Below are 17164 nucleotides of genomic sequence, written 5' to 3' on the forward strand. Positions count from 1 at the left end.
AGCGGCGCCTCCCTGTCCTGGGTCCGCTGTGCCACATCCCTGGGGGCGGGTTTGGGGCCCTTCGGCCGCACTCACTCACTCGGCCGCCGCGCCGCCGCCGCTCCCTAGGGCCCGCTCGCATTGCTCCAGGCCAAGCTGGCCACTCCAGCTCGAGGCTGCACCGGTCTGATTAAAACAGTGCGCGCGGAGAGCCAGGAACCCGCGCTTCTCCTCCCAGGAAAGGCGACCGCACCGCCCCCTCCCCCCAACACCCACCTCCTCTTTCCCTCCCAACCTTCCTCCTCCTCCCCCCGCCTCCATTCCCTCTGCGCCGACCGCCCCGGCTCACTCGCCCCTAGGGCGCGGCACGGAGTGGAGCCAAGGAGCTGGCGGGCTCAGTTCTGCTTGAGCCGCGGACGCCAGGTGGTCATTTTCCGGCCTCTTGGAGTCTGGCGAGAGTACCCGGGGTGTAGGAGTCCTGGAGGATACCAAAACCCGCAGCAAAACCAGGCCAGTGGTAGGCTCGCTTGTCTGTGTGTGAACACGTCTCTCATTGTCACCCAGGATCCTCCTCATCTCCAGGGGTCAAAGCGGGCGCCACTGGGCCTGGTGTAGAGCTGGTGGAGGCAAAAGCTGCCGCGGCGCCTTCTATCTGCTGGGACGCTAGGTACAGAAAAGTGCACAAAAGCCCCCGCCGCCACCGCCACACAGCCACCCCCATGAGGCGTGGCGCGTACCACGCAGGCTGCCAAGGGGCTGTTGGTTCCCTATCCCGCCAGCCCCACGGTGAATCCCAAATTACTTTGTTAGGTAATTAGAAAGTGTTGATAATTATTTCTTTCATAATTTAGCGGTGTGACGGGAACAGGGAAATGATCTTGTGAAAGTTCACACGTGCAGATGTATTAGTTACTGATTCATTTGATTAAATGGTAGTCTCAAGTGCTCGGATCCGCAGCTGAAGGCGCCCCATTAGCATAACACTGATGTTTAATTTTCATACGCATAATTAGCCATATATTTAACACTAATAGCAACATGCAGCCTTTCAGCCTTAAACAGCCCAGGGTTTGATCTGGCCTGAGCTGAACCTTCGCCGAGGCACCTTCCCCTTTCTAGAGTGCGTAGTGATCACAGGACAAACCTCTGTAATCAAGCACATTTTGGCAGAGGGAACACCAATAAAAACGAACATTCAAAACAAATGGCATCGGTGCTGTCGTTACAGATGTTAGTGGAAGGGGCTCCTCTCTTTTAACTCCTGTAGCAGCAGCTGCTGCCCGGGGGAATTCCTCTCCTTCGGTTTAAGGGTAAGATATCGGGGGGCAGAGATATTTCAGGCAGTATGGTTGGAGCAAAAAATAAAAGCCAAGCAAAACGAGACAACCAATCCTCCAGACCAATAACGGGTTTGCCAACGTTTTAAAAGATTTTTCCTTCTTTCTTTCTTTTTCTATTTTCTTTTATCTTTCCCCCCCTCCCCACTTAATCGCCGAAGCACACGGTGAGGCTTTGTAGCAACAACCAGCTAATGACTCCGCCACCAGACAACTCCCGGAGCCGTTCCACTCCTCTTGATTTCCGTGTTGCACTTGTGGTTTTAACTGCTCTTTCCTAGCGCCTGTTTTGGGGTGCGGAGTGCGGTGCGCCCTGCACCGCAGCTGATGCCGCCCGGGCCCCTGGTCTCCCGCGCGCCTCATGGGCCCTGCCCACGTAAGTGATCGCCGCGGCTGGCGCGGGGCAGGGATTGGGACGGAGGAAAGCAAGGCTGGCGATTCCGGCTGCTCAGGGCAAGGCGTGAGGAAACCCGACGGCTGGGCTGCCCTGGGCCAGTTTATTCCAGAGAACTGCAGGGTGGGGGAAAGGGAGAGAGGCGGCCACAGGTCGCGACGGTCTACAGGGCTCTTTGCCGTTCACTTCTGGAGCGGGGGGAATCCAAGTCTTCCGCAGCGCAGGGGACAGGGCTGACTCCAGGGAACAAAAGCCCCGCACGGGAAATGGTTTCAGAGCCTGGGTTATTTTAAAAATGAATTGTATCTGGGCGAGGGAGTGCCTACACTCCGGAATTATTTCTTAGCCCCAGAGAAGCAGGTTCGGGGAGGGGTGGCTGAGCCGGGGCCCTCGGGTGCTGAGACGCCCGGCCTTGACTAGCTTCTCCATGTGTGATCTTATCTCTATTCTAAGAGCCCAGGGTGGATCCCTCCCAACCCTCACTGCCACGGCGACACCTGTTCTGAAACACCGGCTTGCTTAGATCTTCGCCTGTCCCAACTCAGAGAGGCAACAAAACTCTCTCAATTATCCTGAGAGCCCCGGATTCCGAGTAGGACCTGTAGGAGACACCACAGGACCGGGCGCCTTGTGGTGTTAGCAGTAGTCACGCGTGGCTGGAATCCCTGCAACCCAGGGTGAGGTTTGGGGCCAATTGAGTTGGCGGGATTGGGGGTGGGGACGTGGACAAGATATTTTAAAATCTGCTTCCAAATTTCAACTTCAAAGCATGTTAAACGGAGTTCATTCTAATTCAAGTTTGTTTCCTACGGAGCTGCTGACGATTGGCTGGTGCTAGTATATATACATATATACGTATCATATTTAAACTTGAGGTTAGTCACTTTAATAAGTGGGATTATAAACCTGTCCCATAAATACCTCCACCTCGGAAAAATTACTGCACAAGCAGCGTGCTATCCCAGTGGCTGGTAAAATTCTGTGGTCCTAATGAAATTATTCTTGGGGAATCTCCGGGTAAACTGATCCGTAGATAAGATACTGGCTAATCGCTGCAATCCGACTAATCTAGGAGAGAAGTGAAGTCATTCTCTGGCAAAACTCTCCCAAGGCTATCTGGGCCTTGTTCCTCTCTAGAAAATTCGGGTTGTTCTGGGGCAGCAGCCTCAGTCTCTAGGACTTTTCTTGGCCAACTCCCCGGCACCCTAAAGTTTTCCTGTGGGTCTTGTAAATCTTCAACCCCTCCCTCATCTTTTCCAACTCTCAGATCCACTAGAATCAGAATCCCCTCTGTTCAAATTCTACATCCCTGGACGCAGAGAAAGGGAGCTGGAAGGGTTGGAGGATGCCCATGAGAACTGAGTTCAGGGAAAAGCTTGAACTAGCCACTTTTCCAAGCACGCTCGTGGGCCTCAGTTTCCTATAACTTTTCCCACACTCTGAATGTCACATAGACGAGCTGGCTCTCCAGTCCTATCACATAGGCCACCTGTCATGGCAATGACAGTTGTCCACATCTCCTTGGTGGTCTGGAGCTGAGCCCAATCTGTGTTTAGTGGATGGCAGCTTTGTAAAACCCGCTTCAGTAGAAACAAGAGTTAGCACAAGCACTGACGGGTGGGACACCCTAAAACCATGACGGGGTGAAACTACTTTCTATATGGCTTGTTAGAAGCCCAGCCCTTTCCACCTCTGAGCCCAGGCGTGAAGAGGTCCTGAGGAGCGAGCGCTAAGAAAGGCAGGGTACTGAGGGTGGTAATGAGCCTTGGGGGACGCAGAATGTGGACTCTTGGATTTCCTGCTTCTGAAGCAGGTGGAGCTGCTGGCAGGCTGAATCAGGGTTAAACTCGCCAGCTCCAATCCCGACTAACTAGGCCCTTGCCGTCAAAAGTTCCCGTGACTCCTCTTGCAGGGATGCTCTGGGTCTCCAGCGCATTAGCGCGGGTCTGAAGAGGGCCAGTATTGGAAGAGATCAATTTAGGTAGGAGACCCGCCAGACACTGCCCACATCTGGGCGAGTGGGACCGATGCTCCAATTCCTAGGGCGACAAACGGTCTAGCTTGCCTTCGTGTGTCGGAGGGAGGGTCTCTCAAATTTAACCTTTGGGATGGGCGCGCGGTGCGGGTTGAAGGCCAGGGAAGAGGAGCCGCACGGGACCAGGAAAGTCAAGTTTGGGGAGTGATAACCCCTGCGGAAGGGCCAGGCCCAGGGTCCAGTGGCAAGGAAATATTTGTAGCTAACTCCTCCACTGGCGGGCTAATCTTTTTCATCGCGAAGCAGCTATGAAGGGGAAAGAACAGGAAGGGCTGGGGTCAGCTGGCCCCGCGAGCTCCCTCAGGGCTGGCCAATGGGGGGGGGGGGTCCAAAAGGGGGGAAGAAAGAGACTTAAAAAAAAATTCCTAACAGCTAGGCTCGGGCTTTTCTTTCTGCGCGCGCGTGTTAAAAGTTCAGAGACTCAAAAATTAACCACCTACCCTCTTACCCTAGTAACCTTCAGAGACGAAAGAGCACAAGACACAGCGGTTTTAGGAGGTGAAAGCTTTTTATTCAGGCAGTCAAGACAAGGGAAAGAGAAAGCTATGCATTTCTAGGAATCCCTCGTCTTCCAAATGAGGGCGTCCCCGCTCCCTTCCAGATGCGTTTCCCGCGTTGGGAAGCAGAGCCCGGCGCCAGGACCCGTCTTTCCGAAGCCGCACGGCCACATCGGGGCCTCGGATCTGAGCTCTCAACGGCCACCAATCCCCACCGCGTTTTCCCAAGGCGCTACTAGGTGCTAGGTAGGTTACTGTGAGACCTGCCGTTAGCCTGTTTCTTCTCAAAGTTCTCCAGCTGGATTTCAGCAATTTCATAAAAAAGGCGCCGGGTCTCTGCGACCTTTGGGTGGCTCCTCAGGCCTCGTGGGGCAGTTTGGTCAGGATCTGCGCGGCCCCCGACGTGATGAGAACTGTGTGCTCGAACTGGGCCGACCTGAAACACACAAGGCAGCGATCAGCAAGCGCTCAAGCGCCTGCAGGGCGGGGAGTAGCAGCTCGCCCTCGTCGTCGGACGAACCTTCCCTTTCTATACAATTTAAAAGAAACCGGGCAGAAAGCAAACACCTTTGATTGTCCAAGGAGACCACAGTCCATGCATCCTCCAGCACTTTAAATTCAGGGGATCCCTCGGTTATAATTGGCTCTGTAAGAGGGAAAATATTTACTGCAGTGATCTAATCAGATTCTTGTTAAACATTGTTTCAGCTGATTATCAAAAAAGAGAATAAAAAGGTTCTCCCCCCTCCCTCCAAGTGCTTCCCCCCACGGGCTCATGTTGTCATCTCGCAAGCGGTGATAATTGATGTTGCTTACATAGTATGCTACAAACCAAACAGTAGGAAGAGGAAACGCTATGGCATTCAAAAATGTTATGAAGTTGCCTAGTTCGTAATTCTTTTTAGAGGAAAAAAGGGCATTTTAATCAAGCCTTAATTAGGACCCTGTGGATAATAACCACCCAAACACCAGTCCCTCTCATGAATACCAGTCAGTTTTAAAAAATATTTGAATTTTTAAAACATGCTCAAAATGTTCATTAATCAGCAAATAACAATTTTCTTATTTCACTCTAATTGCTTCTCCATTAAGCCCCACAGTCAGAAATATGATGCCTTCAGGGTCTTAGGTGATTGGAATTTGGTGGTGACACCAATCACATGATCAGCCAGGAATGGGTTACCAGAGAGTATGTCACTAGCTGACAGGGAGCAAGGGACATAAATGCCTCTAGTTACTGGGTGTTAATGAAAAACAAAAACAAAAACACCCCACAAAACAACACAAAAAACCCAAACACCACATTACACTGGTAACAGAATTAAAAGGTTGGACGGCTGCCGTCTCCTAAATGTGTTGGTAAGTATCTGATTTAGGAAGATGGGGCTCGAGGATATTATTTAATCAGATTTACTATGCATCTGAATTATTTAATTATGCTGATTGGCTTTATTAGCCCTTCAACTGGACTGCCTGGCCTAGGCCAGCGCCGCTGCTTCCGCGAAGGATCCACACTGCTCTCTGAAGAGGAGCTCAGCACTGACCTACGGTGAACGCCATGCCCTCCTCCATGCGTAGATCGCTGTCATTCGCTGTAAAACAAAAACAAAAACAGAAAACAATGGGTGTGGGGAGCAGGAATGGGAAATGGAGAGGACAGAGAGAAACGGAATTAGAGGGGTTAGGCTACTCAAAAAACATGGTTATCTTATTTATTTTTTCTTTTAGGAAGAAAGGGTGGAAGTTTCTAGAATCCTGGGTGGTAGCTACCACCCATGGGTTAATAAGCACAGGGCTCCTAGGCCTCAGCCTTTGCAATTTCTGAGCTTGGGGTCAGGGCCCCTAGGAAGGGTGCACCAAGGCTAAGTAAAATCAGCCTGGGTGCTTGAGACACCTGTTGGGCACCCCCCTCTCCACTGTCCCCTGGCCACTTGCTCTGAGGTCTCCTGGCTTCACTGGGTCCTGGACCTTGCCCTCCACACCTCCAACCCAAAGAGTAAGACATCTTGGGAACTGAGTCAAAGGGAAGGCAAGTTGGTAGAAGGCAAGAACAGGGGTGATTTGAAATATTTCCAGGTGTTGGCGCTGGGTAGGCACATGCCTGAGAGGCCCTTTCTGCACTCCAGCCTGGGCCTCTTATGAGCTGCCTCTGGTGGAGCTCTTTGGCCCAAAGGGAGTTCTGACCTGCTGAGTCTCTAGGGATCTTCCAGGGGATGGATTCCAGCCAGCAGTTCCTCCAGGGGCTGCTCCCACCGCAAGCACACAGGTCAAGGCTCTAGGGCCAACTTTCCTTTGGTCCCTGTCCACGTATGCACCCCCCTTGTGGGCACACTATAGAACTGCTTCCTACCCTAACCCAAATACTCCACCCTTTCTGGCCCACCCTTGCTTTCTCACTGTAGGGTACACATCCAGGCAGTGAAAGACAGGAGATTCTGGGGAAAGAACACAGGGTGGGTATAATCTAGAAATCACTAAGAGTACACGCTGCTAAATACATCAGCTGTCAACGCTGTGTAGGATGTAATGAAGTTTAACCACAACAGTCAGCGGTTTGAGAAGGGGGCAGAAAAAGAAAAACAGAAAACAGTCATATGTGCATGCTGCTGGGACATTGATGCTGTGGTGTTTTGTTTTCAGTAACTTTTTCTAGACAAATATCCCTTGTGACTTCCAGCCATCACCCTTCAGGAGACAAAAAGCAAAACAAACCTTATTTTGGGACTGAAACGGCTGGGCTCTAATTCAATAACATAGTAATGTGCTGGTTATGATTAGGTAGGACCCCCCCCCCATTCCCACCCACACACTCATAGGAAAGGATGACATTGTGGATTCAAATTTGCAGCAAGGGATTCAGGAGCAAAACTGCTTTATCCTGATTACATTCAATAAGCAGCTCCCAAACTAACTTTCTTACCATGATGCCAAATTTCTGGATGTCCATGAAAGTAAGATCCTATCCCATGTCCCACAAAATGTGGACAGACTTGCAAACCATTCTGATGAGTTATCTGGCTTTAAAAGTAACCAAACAAAATACTTAATTAAATTGGATCATTTTAAGTGCATATACAGATAAGACAAAGTCACTTCAAAATATTCTCTGAAAAAGAAAAAAATAAGTTATATTTAGGATAGTAACAACTTGTTTTCATTATTCTGGAAAATTTTTAAATTTTTGTCACAGCTTGTAACAACTCCCTCTGGATAAATGAAGAAAAAAAGGTATGTTTCTAACACAGTAATTTGCTTCATTTACTTTATTATTATTATTATTATTTTTGCGGTACACGGGCCTCTCACTGTTGTGGCCTCTCCCGTTGCGGAGCACAGGCTCCGGACGCGCAGGCTCAGCGGCCATGGCTCACGGGCCCAGCCGCTCCGCGGCATGTGGGATCTTCCCGGACCAGGGCACGAACCCGTGTCCCCTGCATTGGCAGGTGGACTCTCAACCACTGCGCCACCAGGGGAGCCCTGCTTCATTTACTTCAGTACAGCATTCAAACAAGGCCACTTTTAGATGATGAGTGTGCATGCACACATATATAGCTCAATATAACCAAGATACATGTACAGGTAATGCAGGTCACAAAAATCTGCCTGATTTGTATGGAGTTTCACAAAAAGGCTGTGCAAATTACCACTGATTTGGGAACCAGACAAAAAAAATTACAATCTGAAATGTGACTTCCTACTTCTATAATTCTATAATTCAGAACATTAAACATTTTACAAACAGACACACTCACACAAAAGGTCACATCTACTTTGTCAGTATTCTTGAAACACTCCAAAACTTTGTGATTATTTGGGATTTCTACTAAAGACTTACACCATTAACAAAATTCATAAAAAATGCTTTTTAATCGCTACGATGCTTAAGTGAAGCTAGTGTTGTGATTCTTAATTCTTAATGCTTCATTAGTTACTTCTACATGCAAATCTTTTGGGTTCCATCTATCCCATATAAGTGAAATCTTACAATCCAACCCTAAAATCTTCACCTACAAGGTGAAGAAGTCGTTTTTGCCATCAGGTGAACATGTTCATTTCTGGGAGCACCAGAAAGACAAGAACATACATATCATGAACAATCTATATTTTCATGTGAATGAAGGGCAAAGTGCCTTAACCCTAACCATAATAATGGATTGGAATTTACAGGCCCACTGTTTAAATTCTTAACAAAACCAAAGTTCTTAGATCCCAAACTAGAGGTTCCAACAGCCCTTTGGTTTAGTTTAACATGAACTCAAAGGCGTTTAGCCAGCATCTATATGAGCATTCCTGTCAATATACTTTTCTGTATACATTTTTAACCTTCATCTCCAGACCTGTAAAATGTCTTCACTTAGGCCAGGATGTCACTATAAATAGCAGGTGGGCAGCCTCTCATTCAGATTTAATTTCCATGTAACAGTGCAGAAATAGGTGAGCTATGCATGTGTAGAGAGGAATGGTAACTGAATGCTTTTATCTCTTAAGTTGTTCTTTATGGTTATACTTATTTCTGTGTGTCTTTGCACTTTGGACAGGAGGTATTACAACTTTTCCAAGATGTTCCTATTTGTACCACACAATTTCTGAATAGAAACTCAGGATGGAGAGTAGATAGAGGGTGGAAGAGAGATTATTTAGTAAGATAAACTGATCTAGTATTTTTTTTTACAAGAATGGGTTCTATCTAAACCTGTAAATTATGTTATCTATGTCCCAACAAACCTCAATAATTCTAAGAAGATTCATTATAAACTGTTCTATTTTCTTTTCTTAAAAAAACCAAACTAGTTTTTTTGTTGCTGTTGTTGTTTTTTTTTTAAGGCTCTAACTGATTGGCAGGCATCACAGCTACGTCGTAAATGTGTGTTACAATGGCAATCTTCATTTTAATTTCCGATGAGAGGAGAGGAAGAGAGCCCACTCTGAAAAAACACCTGGGGTCCCTCCACCCCCCCATGCCTCTCATTCCTCTTCATAAAAGAAGCTGTGCTATTACTAGGTGGCTAAAGATATCTGAGTGCATTCTACAACAATTTACTGCCTGGATCCTGCTGGAACTTCTGGTATTAGGAGGATCATAGAATGTATGTGCCATGGATGCAAAGGTCAGAGGATTTCACAGCTGTGTGGGAAGAGGAAAAGAACAGGACAAATTTCCCTCAGTTCCTTGGTTGAGCAGCCATCTCAGTGCTTGATTCTCACGAACTAAGTAAACACGCCTGTCTGCTTTTTAGGGTATCTTCCTTTTGGATTGGTAGTTCGCTTTTTAACGCATACTTCCTGGGACTGAATGGAATAAAATCTCATTAATATTCCTAATTACTGTTGAAAAGCGTACCCCCTTCTACTATTCTACTATATACTGTTCTTCTATTTTGGAATATAAGGGAAGCACAAGATTATTTACCTGATTCTAGGGTTTAAATCTAACTTTGTGGAGGTAATCCAAGCAATTTGTAGTAGCAAATTCCATTCTAACATGGAATCAAGTGGCTAGGATCCCTAGCTGTGGCATGGGAAAGTGGAGTACACGTGCTTCTCTTGGCTGGTGTGTTGGGGGAAATGGAAGCTGTTGGGTGGGCAGGGGTGCCCAAGAAGTACACAACTGCTCCCCAACACCAGCCATCGAGGGTCATGACCCATTTCTGAGCATGAGGGTCTTCCTGCCTTGGACATTTCACAGATGAAATCTGCCTTCTTTTTGTTAAAATCTACCAAAAGAACGCTCCTGGTATTAGCTCTTCTGTTTTGATTTTCTCTAATTAAAAATTTTCTAAGACAGCCACTCACCCGAGCCTGAGTACATCTATGATTTGAAGCCCTTCAGATGGAATATTTGGGGAGGAGAGGAGGAAGGAGATGTATAAAAGTAGTTTATGAACTTACCTGAAAATTACACTGTATTATTACAGTTCATGTTTCAGGTACGGTTTAGAGTTTGAAAGAAAAATCTCTCTAAAGGAATTTCATCTTGTGATCATTTTCTTAATTCCCTTGCATGAGATAGTTTTCCTCAACTGAAGTTTTGTCTAGATAAATTAAAATCCTTGATACACTTAAACTACATTTTATGACTAAGAATACATTCCCCAAGAGGGCAGAGGAGTATTATATTTAAGTACATACTCTTCTAAAGAAACAAATATGCACATGAAAATTGTTTTATTACCATTTTCTCATGAACTCTATAAACAGCGCTGATTCCCAAATGGTCACATCTCTAATTAAAGGATCTCAAATGGCACCTGATTTTCTAAGTTATGGAATTTTACTTTAATCTTTCCAGATTTTTATTTTAAGCAGTAGTTTTGAATGCAGGAATGCACAAATTCAAGGATTCCCTTTAATGACAAGGAATGTTTAAGTACAATTAGTAATATTTTTGAAAGCCAACAACTGTTTTCTAAAAGAGTGGTACATTTTTTTGTTTCAAACTGGATCACAAATTACTGTATTTTTCTTACAATAGTGCTGAACTTTTATTTGAGGTTTTCTGTTTCTGAAAAGCAGACATGATGGATGGAAATAAAAGATAATTTATTGCAATGCTTACTTTCATGTGCAGAGAGAAGCAGTGTAATTGTAATTTACAGTAGCTGTCAAGAAAAATCCATCACAGATGACATTAAAATGACTTATTTTGCCTGAGCCACTTATTGTTTAAATGTGCATAATCTAATAGAAAGAGATTTTTAAAAATGTGCTTTATATTCTTCTAAATTAATATCAAAACATATACTTATGAATTAAACATTAAAAACCATTCATTGATACTTTCATCATGACATTTACAAGTATAAGTTTAAATTATTTTTGATTGAACTGTCACATATTTGTGATGCATGAATCTACACATTCACAATATCTTCATATGTACAGCTCATGGCATCTAGAGGTAATTACAAAAATACAAATTTAGAAATATTTTAAAGCAAATGCAAGTACAGTGAGTATAATAACACTGTAACCTAAAGATCACTAGCTATCCCTCACGAAGCAGAAGGGCACACAGAGAACTCTTTTCATTAAAGTCTTTTAGCCAATACTTCTTCAGAGACACCATCCTATCCTTTAGGTTTCAGAAAATTTCAAAATTTCCTATAAAGATCACCAGGTTTTGGGTGACATAATACTACTGAAAGATGCTTGAATGTTCTTTTCATGGTGTATCAGTAGAGGGAGGCTATGCAAAAGATGGTGAGTATCTTAAAATAAACGAGGCTGAGTTGAAAGATGTTTGTCAACTTTCGGTCTGTAATGATTCTGAGTATTTTTGGCTGAAAGGTGGAGACTGTTTGTTTATTTACTCCCTTGAGATTTTGCCTGAATGAGAAAAGGCGAAATAATAGATGTCCAGAAACACTGCCTTAACACATCAGAACAAACATTTGTTAGACTTGGGGCCAGTTTCCTCCTCAGTGGCAGACGTAGACCATCTAAATAATGAAATGCATTAGGGTAAAGGAAAAAGTTCATTGTCTGTTATTTTTCACATAGTTTCGTAAGTGCAGTCGTCGGGACTGATCTGGTTTTCAAAGGAGCTTGTACATGCAAATTCATCCTCTGCGAAAACTGACCTCTGTATCCAGATAGCTAAAATCCAATGTCACTTTCAATTTTACTCTTCTTCTTCTTCTTTTTTTTTATGTAGCTAGAATTAATGTAGTGAATATGTAATGAAATGCATTATCCTGCATGGAGATTTATCAGATTTTCCGACTGAATGCTATGCTTTGCTAGTACTAGCTGGAGTTCACCTGCATGTTGGTGTGGCGTGTGGCTCTTTTTTGTAAAGAGTTAAGTCGTACACAAAAAAAGGGAACAAAGGTCAGCACCCAGCCGCCACTTGAATGTGAGATTTTTCTTTTTATTCCCCTTGATGTATACTAGGCTCTGTGTTATTAGTCTTAATGATGGAAAATTGTAGTGTTGATACAAATCTTTTTTTCAAAGTAGTAGGCGGGAGCTCCATTTGTTAGTAAGTTTTTTTGTGACTAAAAGCCACGGACAGTACATTTATGTAGCAGTAAAAGGCCTAGATGCTCTTTCCATAGCAGAGCTAATTATTCCTACTGTGACCTTACTGATCTAGCCTGTTCCTAGTACATCTCATCTGCACGCCTGTTCCTCTGTGTAGATGGTGTCAGAGAATATGAAAAACCCTATAATGAAACCATTTTCATGATGGAGAAAGGCTACTGGAGTTGCACTTGCTACAAAGAGGCTCAATTATATGAGTAATTGTGATAATTTTCTACATTCATAGCCTTCAATGGGGAAAAAAGAATGAGAGCCACAAAGGAAAATTACTTTAACAAGAAAGTACAGAGAGTAAAAATGGAAGAAGAGACAAAAAAGGGGAAAAAATAACCAGAAAAAAAGTTTAAAAAATAGATCTGGAGGGAGGAATAGCGAGACAGGGAGAACAACAGAAATGCTCAAAAGCCCATGTGCAGCTGTGTTGCACAATTAAATTGAATTTTTTTTTCTGCAGTTGATGAATGTGACTACTGCAAATGTGCCTCTGTAGTTAGCTATCATTTGTTGTTCCGTGACAGGAAAAGGATAATTACCTCTCAGAGAGAATCAAAGGCTGACATGCCCTTTAGACACAGCCATGAATGCAGAGCTCGATAGAATGCTTGAATAAGAATCTAGTGTTCTCTGGCCCCTTCTACTGAAGAATAAATTTTGTTAAAATGCAAGAGCACCACCAGTAAATTTGTTGAACCCTAGGTGTTCAAAAATATGAGGTACATCTATCGACTCATCCCATTTGCAAAAATAAAACTGCATTTTGAATTCATTTCTATTATATTCATGGACAGTAAGATAGTGAGATATGCATTAAATTTCTTTTCTCAGTAGGGGTCTGATTCAACATTTCCTATGAAAGAACAGAGAGACACTATCCTTTTTTCCCAGGCTAGTTAGCCTATAATTTAAAACTGTCAAAAACACAATTTTGTTCAAAGTCTTCAATAAAAGCTTCTCGCATATAACCCAAAGAGATTTTACTAAAGTTTGATTCAGACACTGAATCACTGTTACAATATTTTTAAAGCCATAAATGCATTTAACTTATATTTTACTGCCTTTTTTCTTAAAGTGTTTGAAGGCTTACAAAGAAAAAAGGCAGCATCTTTTCAAGGTGACTAAGCCTTCCATCCTTCAGATAAATGGGAAGTATTCAATGGTTCATATTAATGAGAACAGTACTTTAAAAGGTACTGATGTGACCATCTTTAACAAAATATGTTACTGTTAAATGAAAACACATATTCTGTATGTCTACTTCAAAACAGTTATGGGGAAGAAAAAGAGATCTAAAGTAGGTAACGGATTACAAAGAAAAGTCTTGAATTCGGAAAATACACATACTCTCAAAAAGCAAGCATAGAAGCCTGTGTGGAAAGTAAACAATGGTTTATAGGAAAAATGAACCAGACCAAAAAAAAAAAAAGATCACCTTTTCAGGCTGTTTGTTAATCCACCAATTTGAAAGGTAAGGCTTGCTTGAGCTAATAATTAATAAATGCTTTTTATCTTTCTATCACAGGAATATGTTTCACTTCATGCCTTTATAAAATCTAGCTTTTCTCCTGTCTCACTGTCCAAGAGTTGGGATACTTACCCCTTCTTAGTTACTCCTTCCACGTCTGGTGTGATTTTGAATATAGGAACACTACAGACCAACATGTCAAACTAAAAGTAAAGCGGTCACATAAATATTGCTTGCCGGTTCTATAAGTTTCTTTGCTGACCTGATATAATTCACTTAAAAAAAAATTTTTTTTTTAAACTCAGGGAACAACACAGCAGCCTGGCAGTTCACATACTGATATCAGACTGAAATGATGGTTCTGAATAGTAAAACATGTCATCAACTTTATACCAAGCCACCAATAACCTTTGTACCATTTGCCAACCCTCCCTTTACTTGTCAGTGGAAGGCTTACCTGATTGTGTTTCCAATTACAGAGAAGGGAGCCCCCGCTCTGCAAGCAGCAATTGCTTCATCTCTACACCTCCTGGCAACCTCCACTAACTTTTTACCACATTCATCCACATTGCCCACCAAAAATGTTTCAGAGGTGTCTCCATGGTAGCCATTGTAGTAAACCTAAAGACAGGCAGAAATTTAAAAATATGTCCTTGTTTAAAAATCTACTCTCCTAAAGTCTACATTGCATTCATTTATGTATTTAGTAGATTCATGTGTTTCACCCTTCCAGAATTATTGTCAAGTTTACCTACAAAAAAAGAAATAGCCTTACAGAAATTACGAAGAGGAAGACACGCAATGATATTGCAAGATTTTAAAATAAATTTGTGACTAGTATGGCTATTTCAGCATTAGGATTAACAATGTTCTTTAACATTTTGAGTCCTTATTTTATTTCTGAGACAAAATTATATATGCAGAAATAGTGACCAAAGACACTGACCCACAATTACTACAATAGGTTTAGAGAATCCAGAAGTATTTAACACAGTGAAAAGTTTCTTCAGTGTCATAAAGATACTTATCTTTTATTTACCAGTCCCACACTTGGAAGTGATAGATAATGGCAAAAAGAAATAAGATAGACATGTTGGTGTTATAACAGACAGAAGGAGAATTCAGTTCCAAGAACTGAAGTGGCTCAATATCGGAATGAAAAATGTTATAGAAGAATCCTGTCTGGAAGTGGAATCTTAATCAAATGTTCCAGATAGCAGAATGTTAGCAGAAAACACTATACATGGATTTTTAAAGAATCAGAATGTAACAAAACAGGCTTAAGAATAAAATTACAGAAAATAGCATTTTATCTGTCTTCAATGACTCAGAAGGCCCTGTAGGATCTTGAAAGACACCAGATTCATTATAAAAATCAATAATTACCAAACACTGTAATAACTATAGAAGTCAGAGGAGACTGGTTGAATATTGATCCTTTGATATGGCATGGAATTTGCTATTTTGCATAAACTTGTCCTATGTAATTATTTTTCACATTTCTCTTTCTCATGAAATAGAATGCAAAACTGTAATAAAAAAGAGATTTATCTGAGCTTTCTGCTTTAATACCAAATTAATATGTATACTCTTCTGCTTAAAAAATATACTCTTGTATCCTCTGTGAGGGAGGCAGGAGAAGTCTTTATTTTATCCTCACTTTAAAAGTCAGGAAACTGAGGCACAGACAAGTAACTTGTCTAAGGTTAGTGGCAGAATACAGAGGTAGAACCAGGTTAATATGATGGATTATTGGCTTCTAATCAAGTGTTTTCGCTACTACATCAAATTATCTTAATTACCTTGCAATAAAACAATGTTTTATATATTTATTCCCATTTGTAATCCAAGAGAGTACAAGTTTTGATTTGATACAAAAGTATATAACATTTACTAATAAAGAGTAATTATTAAAACAAAATTGTAACTCTGAATGTTTGTATAGTTGCTATTTAAGTAAAAATGTATTTTAAAAAATGTTTACTTGCCTTTTCATATTACTTTTTGCTAGCCTGTAAAATGACTACTTGAAAGATTCAATATATATGAAATAATACTTTTGAAAGTCTGTGGCAGTTATCTGTAATTACTGTTTTTACCCACAAACTATTCTTGTTTTATACTTCATTTATTTAACAAATATTTATTGAGCAACTAATAGGGGTATCACATTATCTTTTTTTAAACATTCAACTTTCAAGGTGGAAAGAAGTTATTTTCTTGTGATATATACTAATGTAAACAATTACAAAATGCAACGAGTATTTTCTGATAAAAGTATAGGATCTAATAATGGAGTCTTTCACTTAATAAAATATTTCATAAGAAATATAATTTAAGATACTGACCTGTATGTTTTCTTGGTCCCTTCACATTTCTAGACATTTGAAAATATTTCACTTTGACCATTTTAATGTTAAAAATGGAATTGTTTATTGAAAGTCTTCAGGAAACTTAGAAAAGGCATGGACTATTCTCTTTGGACACATTAGAAACAGGAAGGAAGAGTATGCTGATTTCATTCAAAGAAGCAATATTTTATTAGGGGGTGATTAGATGAGATAATAAATGAAGAGCCCCCAAATCAGGTACAATCCAAAAGAAAAGTGCATCATGAAAAATACTTCATTTCAGGTACACTTCATAAAATACTTCCTTCTACATATTCTGAGTTGGAAAGATAGCAACAATATATGTAGAACAAATGTTCAAGTATTCTAAGTAGGACAAAATGATATAGGAAAGAGCATCAGCAATAAAAGAATATTTGGCTATATCCTAAGACACACTGATATGAAGAAAAAAGGCTGAATTAATTTAAACAACTAAAAATTGGACTGAACTAAACTACTGGATGCCAATCTCCACCGCATTCCCACTCCCATCTAAGGTTCATGGTCTGCATATGAAATCACTATTATTAAGAATATTTCCTCATTAATAGAAACTGTACTCCTTGAATGCTATCTCAACTAGTTCTCATCAGATGTTTAATTTATTTATTTAAAATGTATTTATTAATCATCAGATGTATAGAATTTATTTACCATCTCCATAATCCAAAGGTACCATTACAAATTTTTTTAGTAAAACGAACTGCCAAAGCACAAATAACCCAAGTCTGAGAATAGTGAAAGGCTAAGGAAATTAGAAAAGGTTAGAGCTTGTACAGTTTGAAGTTCCTGTGTTAAATTACTTGGGGCTGTTATTTAAAAGAAAGGCTGTTAACCATTTGGTGAAAACTGAAGTTCAGAGAGAAAAGCACTCTGCTTGTACGCTTTGAGTTCAAGGCTCTCTATACCAGAAATGGAATACAACGTTACCTTCAGGGATTTTAATAAATCTAAGGAACACTGCTAGCAAAAGAGTTGCTGTCCAAATAGACTGACACACACAGGCCAATGTAGCGCCTAATGA

The 17164-nt window shown here is 41.8% G+C and overlaps 1 protein-coding gene across 4 annotated transcripts in view; it reads right to left on the reverse strand.

Annotated features, from left to right (window-relative positions):
- Window positions 1-4234: 4234 nt before the first annotated feature.
- Window positions 4235-17164, reverse strand: part of METAP1D (methionyl aminopeptidase type 1D, mitochondrial) — a 78212-nt gene continuing 65282 nt past the window's right edge. For 3 of the 4 annotated variants that reach the window (XM_022570037.3, XM_089916665.1, XM_089916667.1), the window contains 5 exons: window positions 14205-14368; window positions 7163-7260; window positions 5787-5834; window positions 4810-4888; window positions 4235-4678 (listed from right to left, as the gene is read on the reverse strand). In XM_022570037.3, coding sequence (XP_022425745.2) covers window positions 4600-4678; window positions 4810-4888; window positions 5787-5834; window positions 7163-7260; window positions 14205-14368 — 468 coding nt within the window. In that variant the 3' untranslated portion in view covers window positions 4235-4599. The remainder of the gene's footprint in view (window positions 4679-4809; window positions 4889-5786; window positions 5835-7162; window positions 7261-14204; window positions 14369-17164) is intronic. The other variant, XM_089916666.1, reaches the window with a different exon arrangement.

The sequence above is a fragment of the Delphinapterus leucas genome, chromosome 8 (assembly GCF_059928025.1).
Source record: "Delphinapterus leucas isolate spDelLeu-1000000601 "Yukka" chromosome 8, BTC_Dleu_Yukka2, whole genome shotgun sequence".
In the NCBI taxonomy this organism is placed as follows: domain Eukaryota; kingdom Metazoa; phylum Chordata; class Mammalia; order Artiodactyla; family Monodontidae; genus Delphinapterus; species Delphinapterus leucas.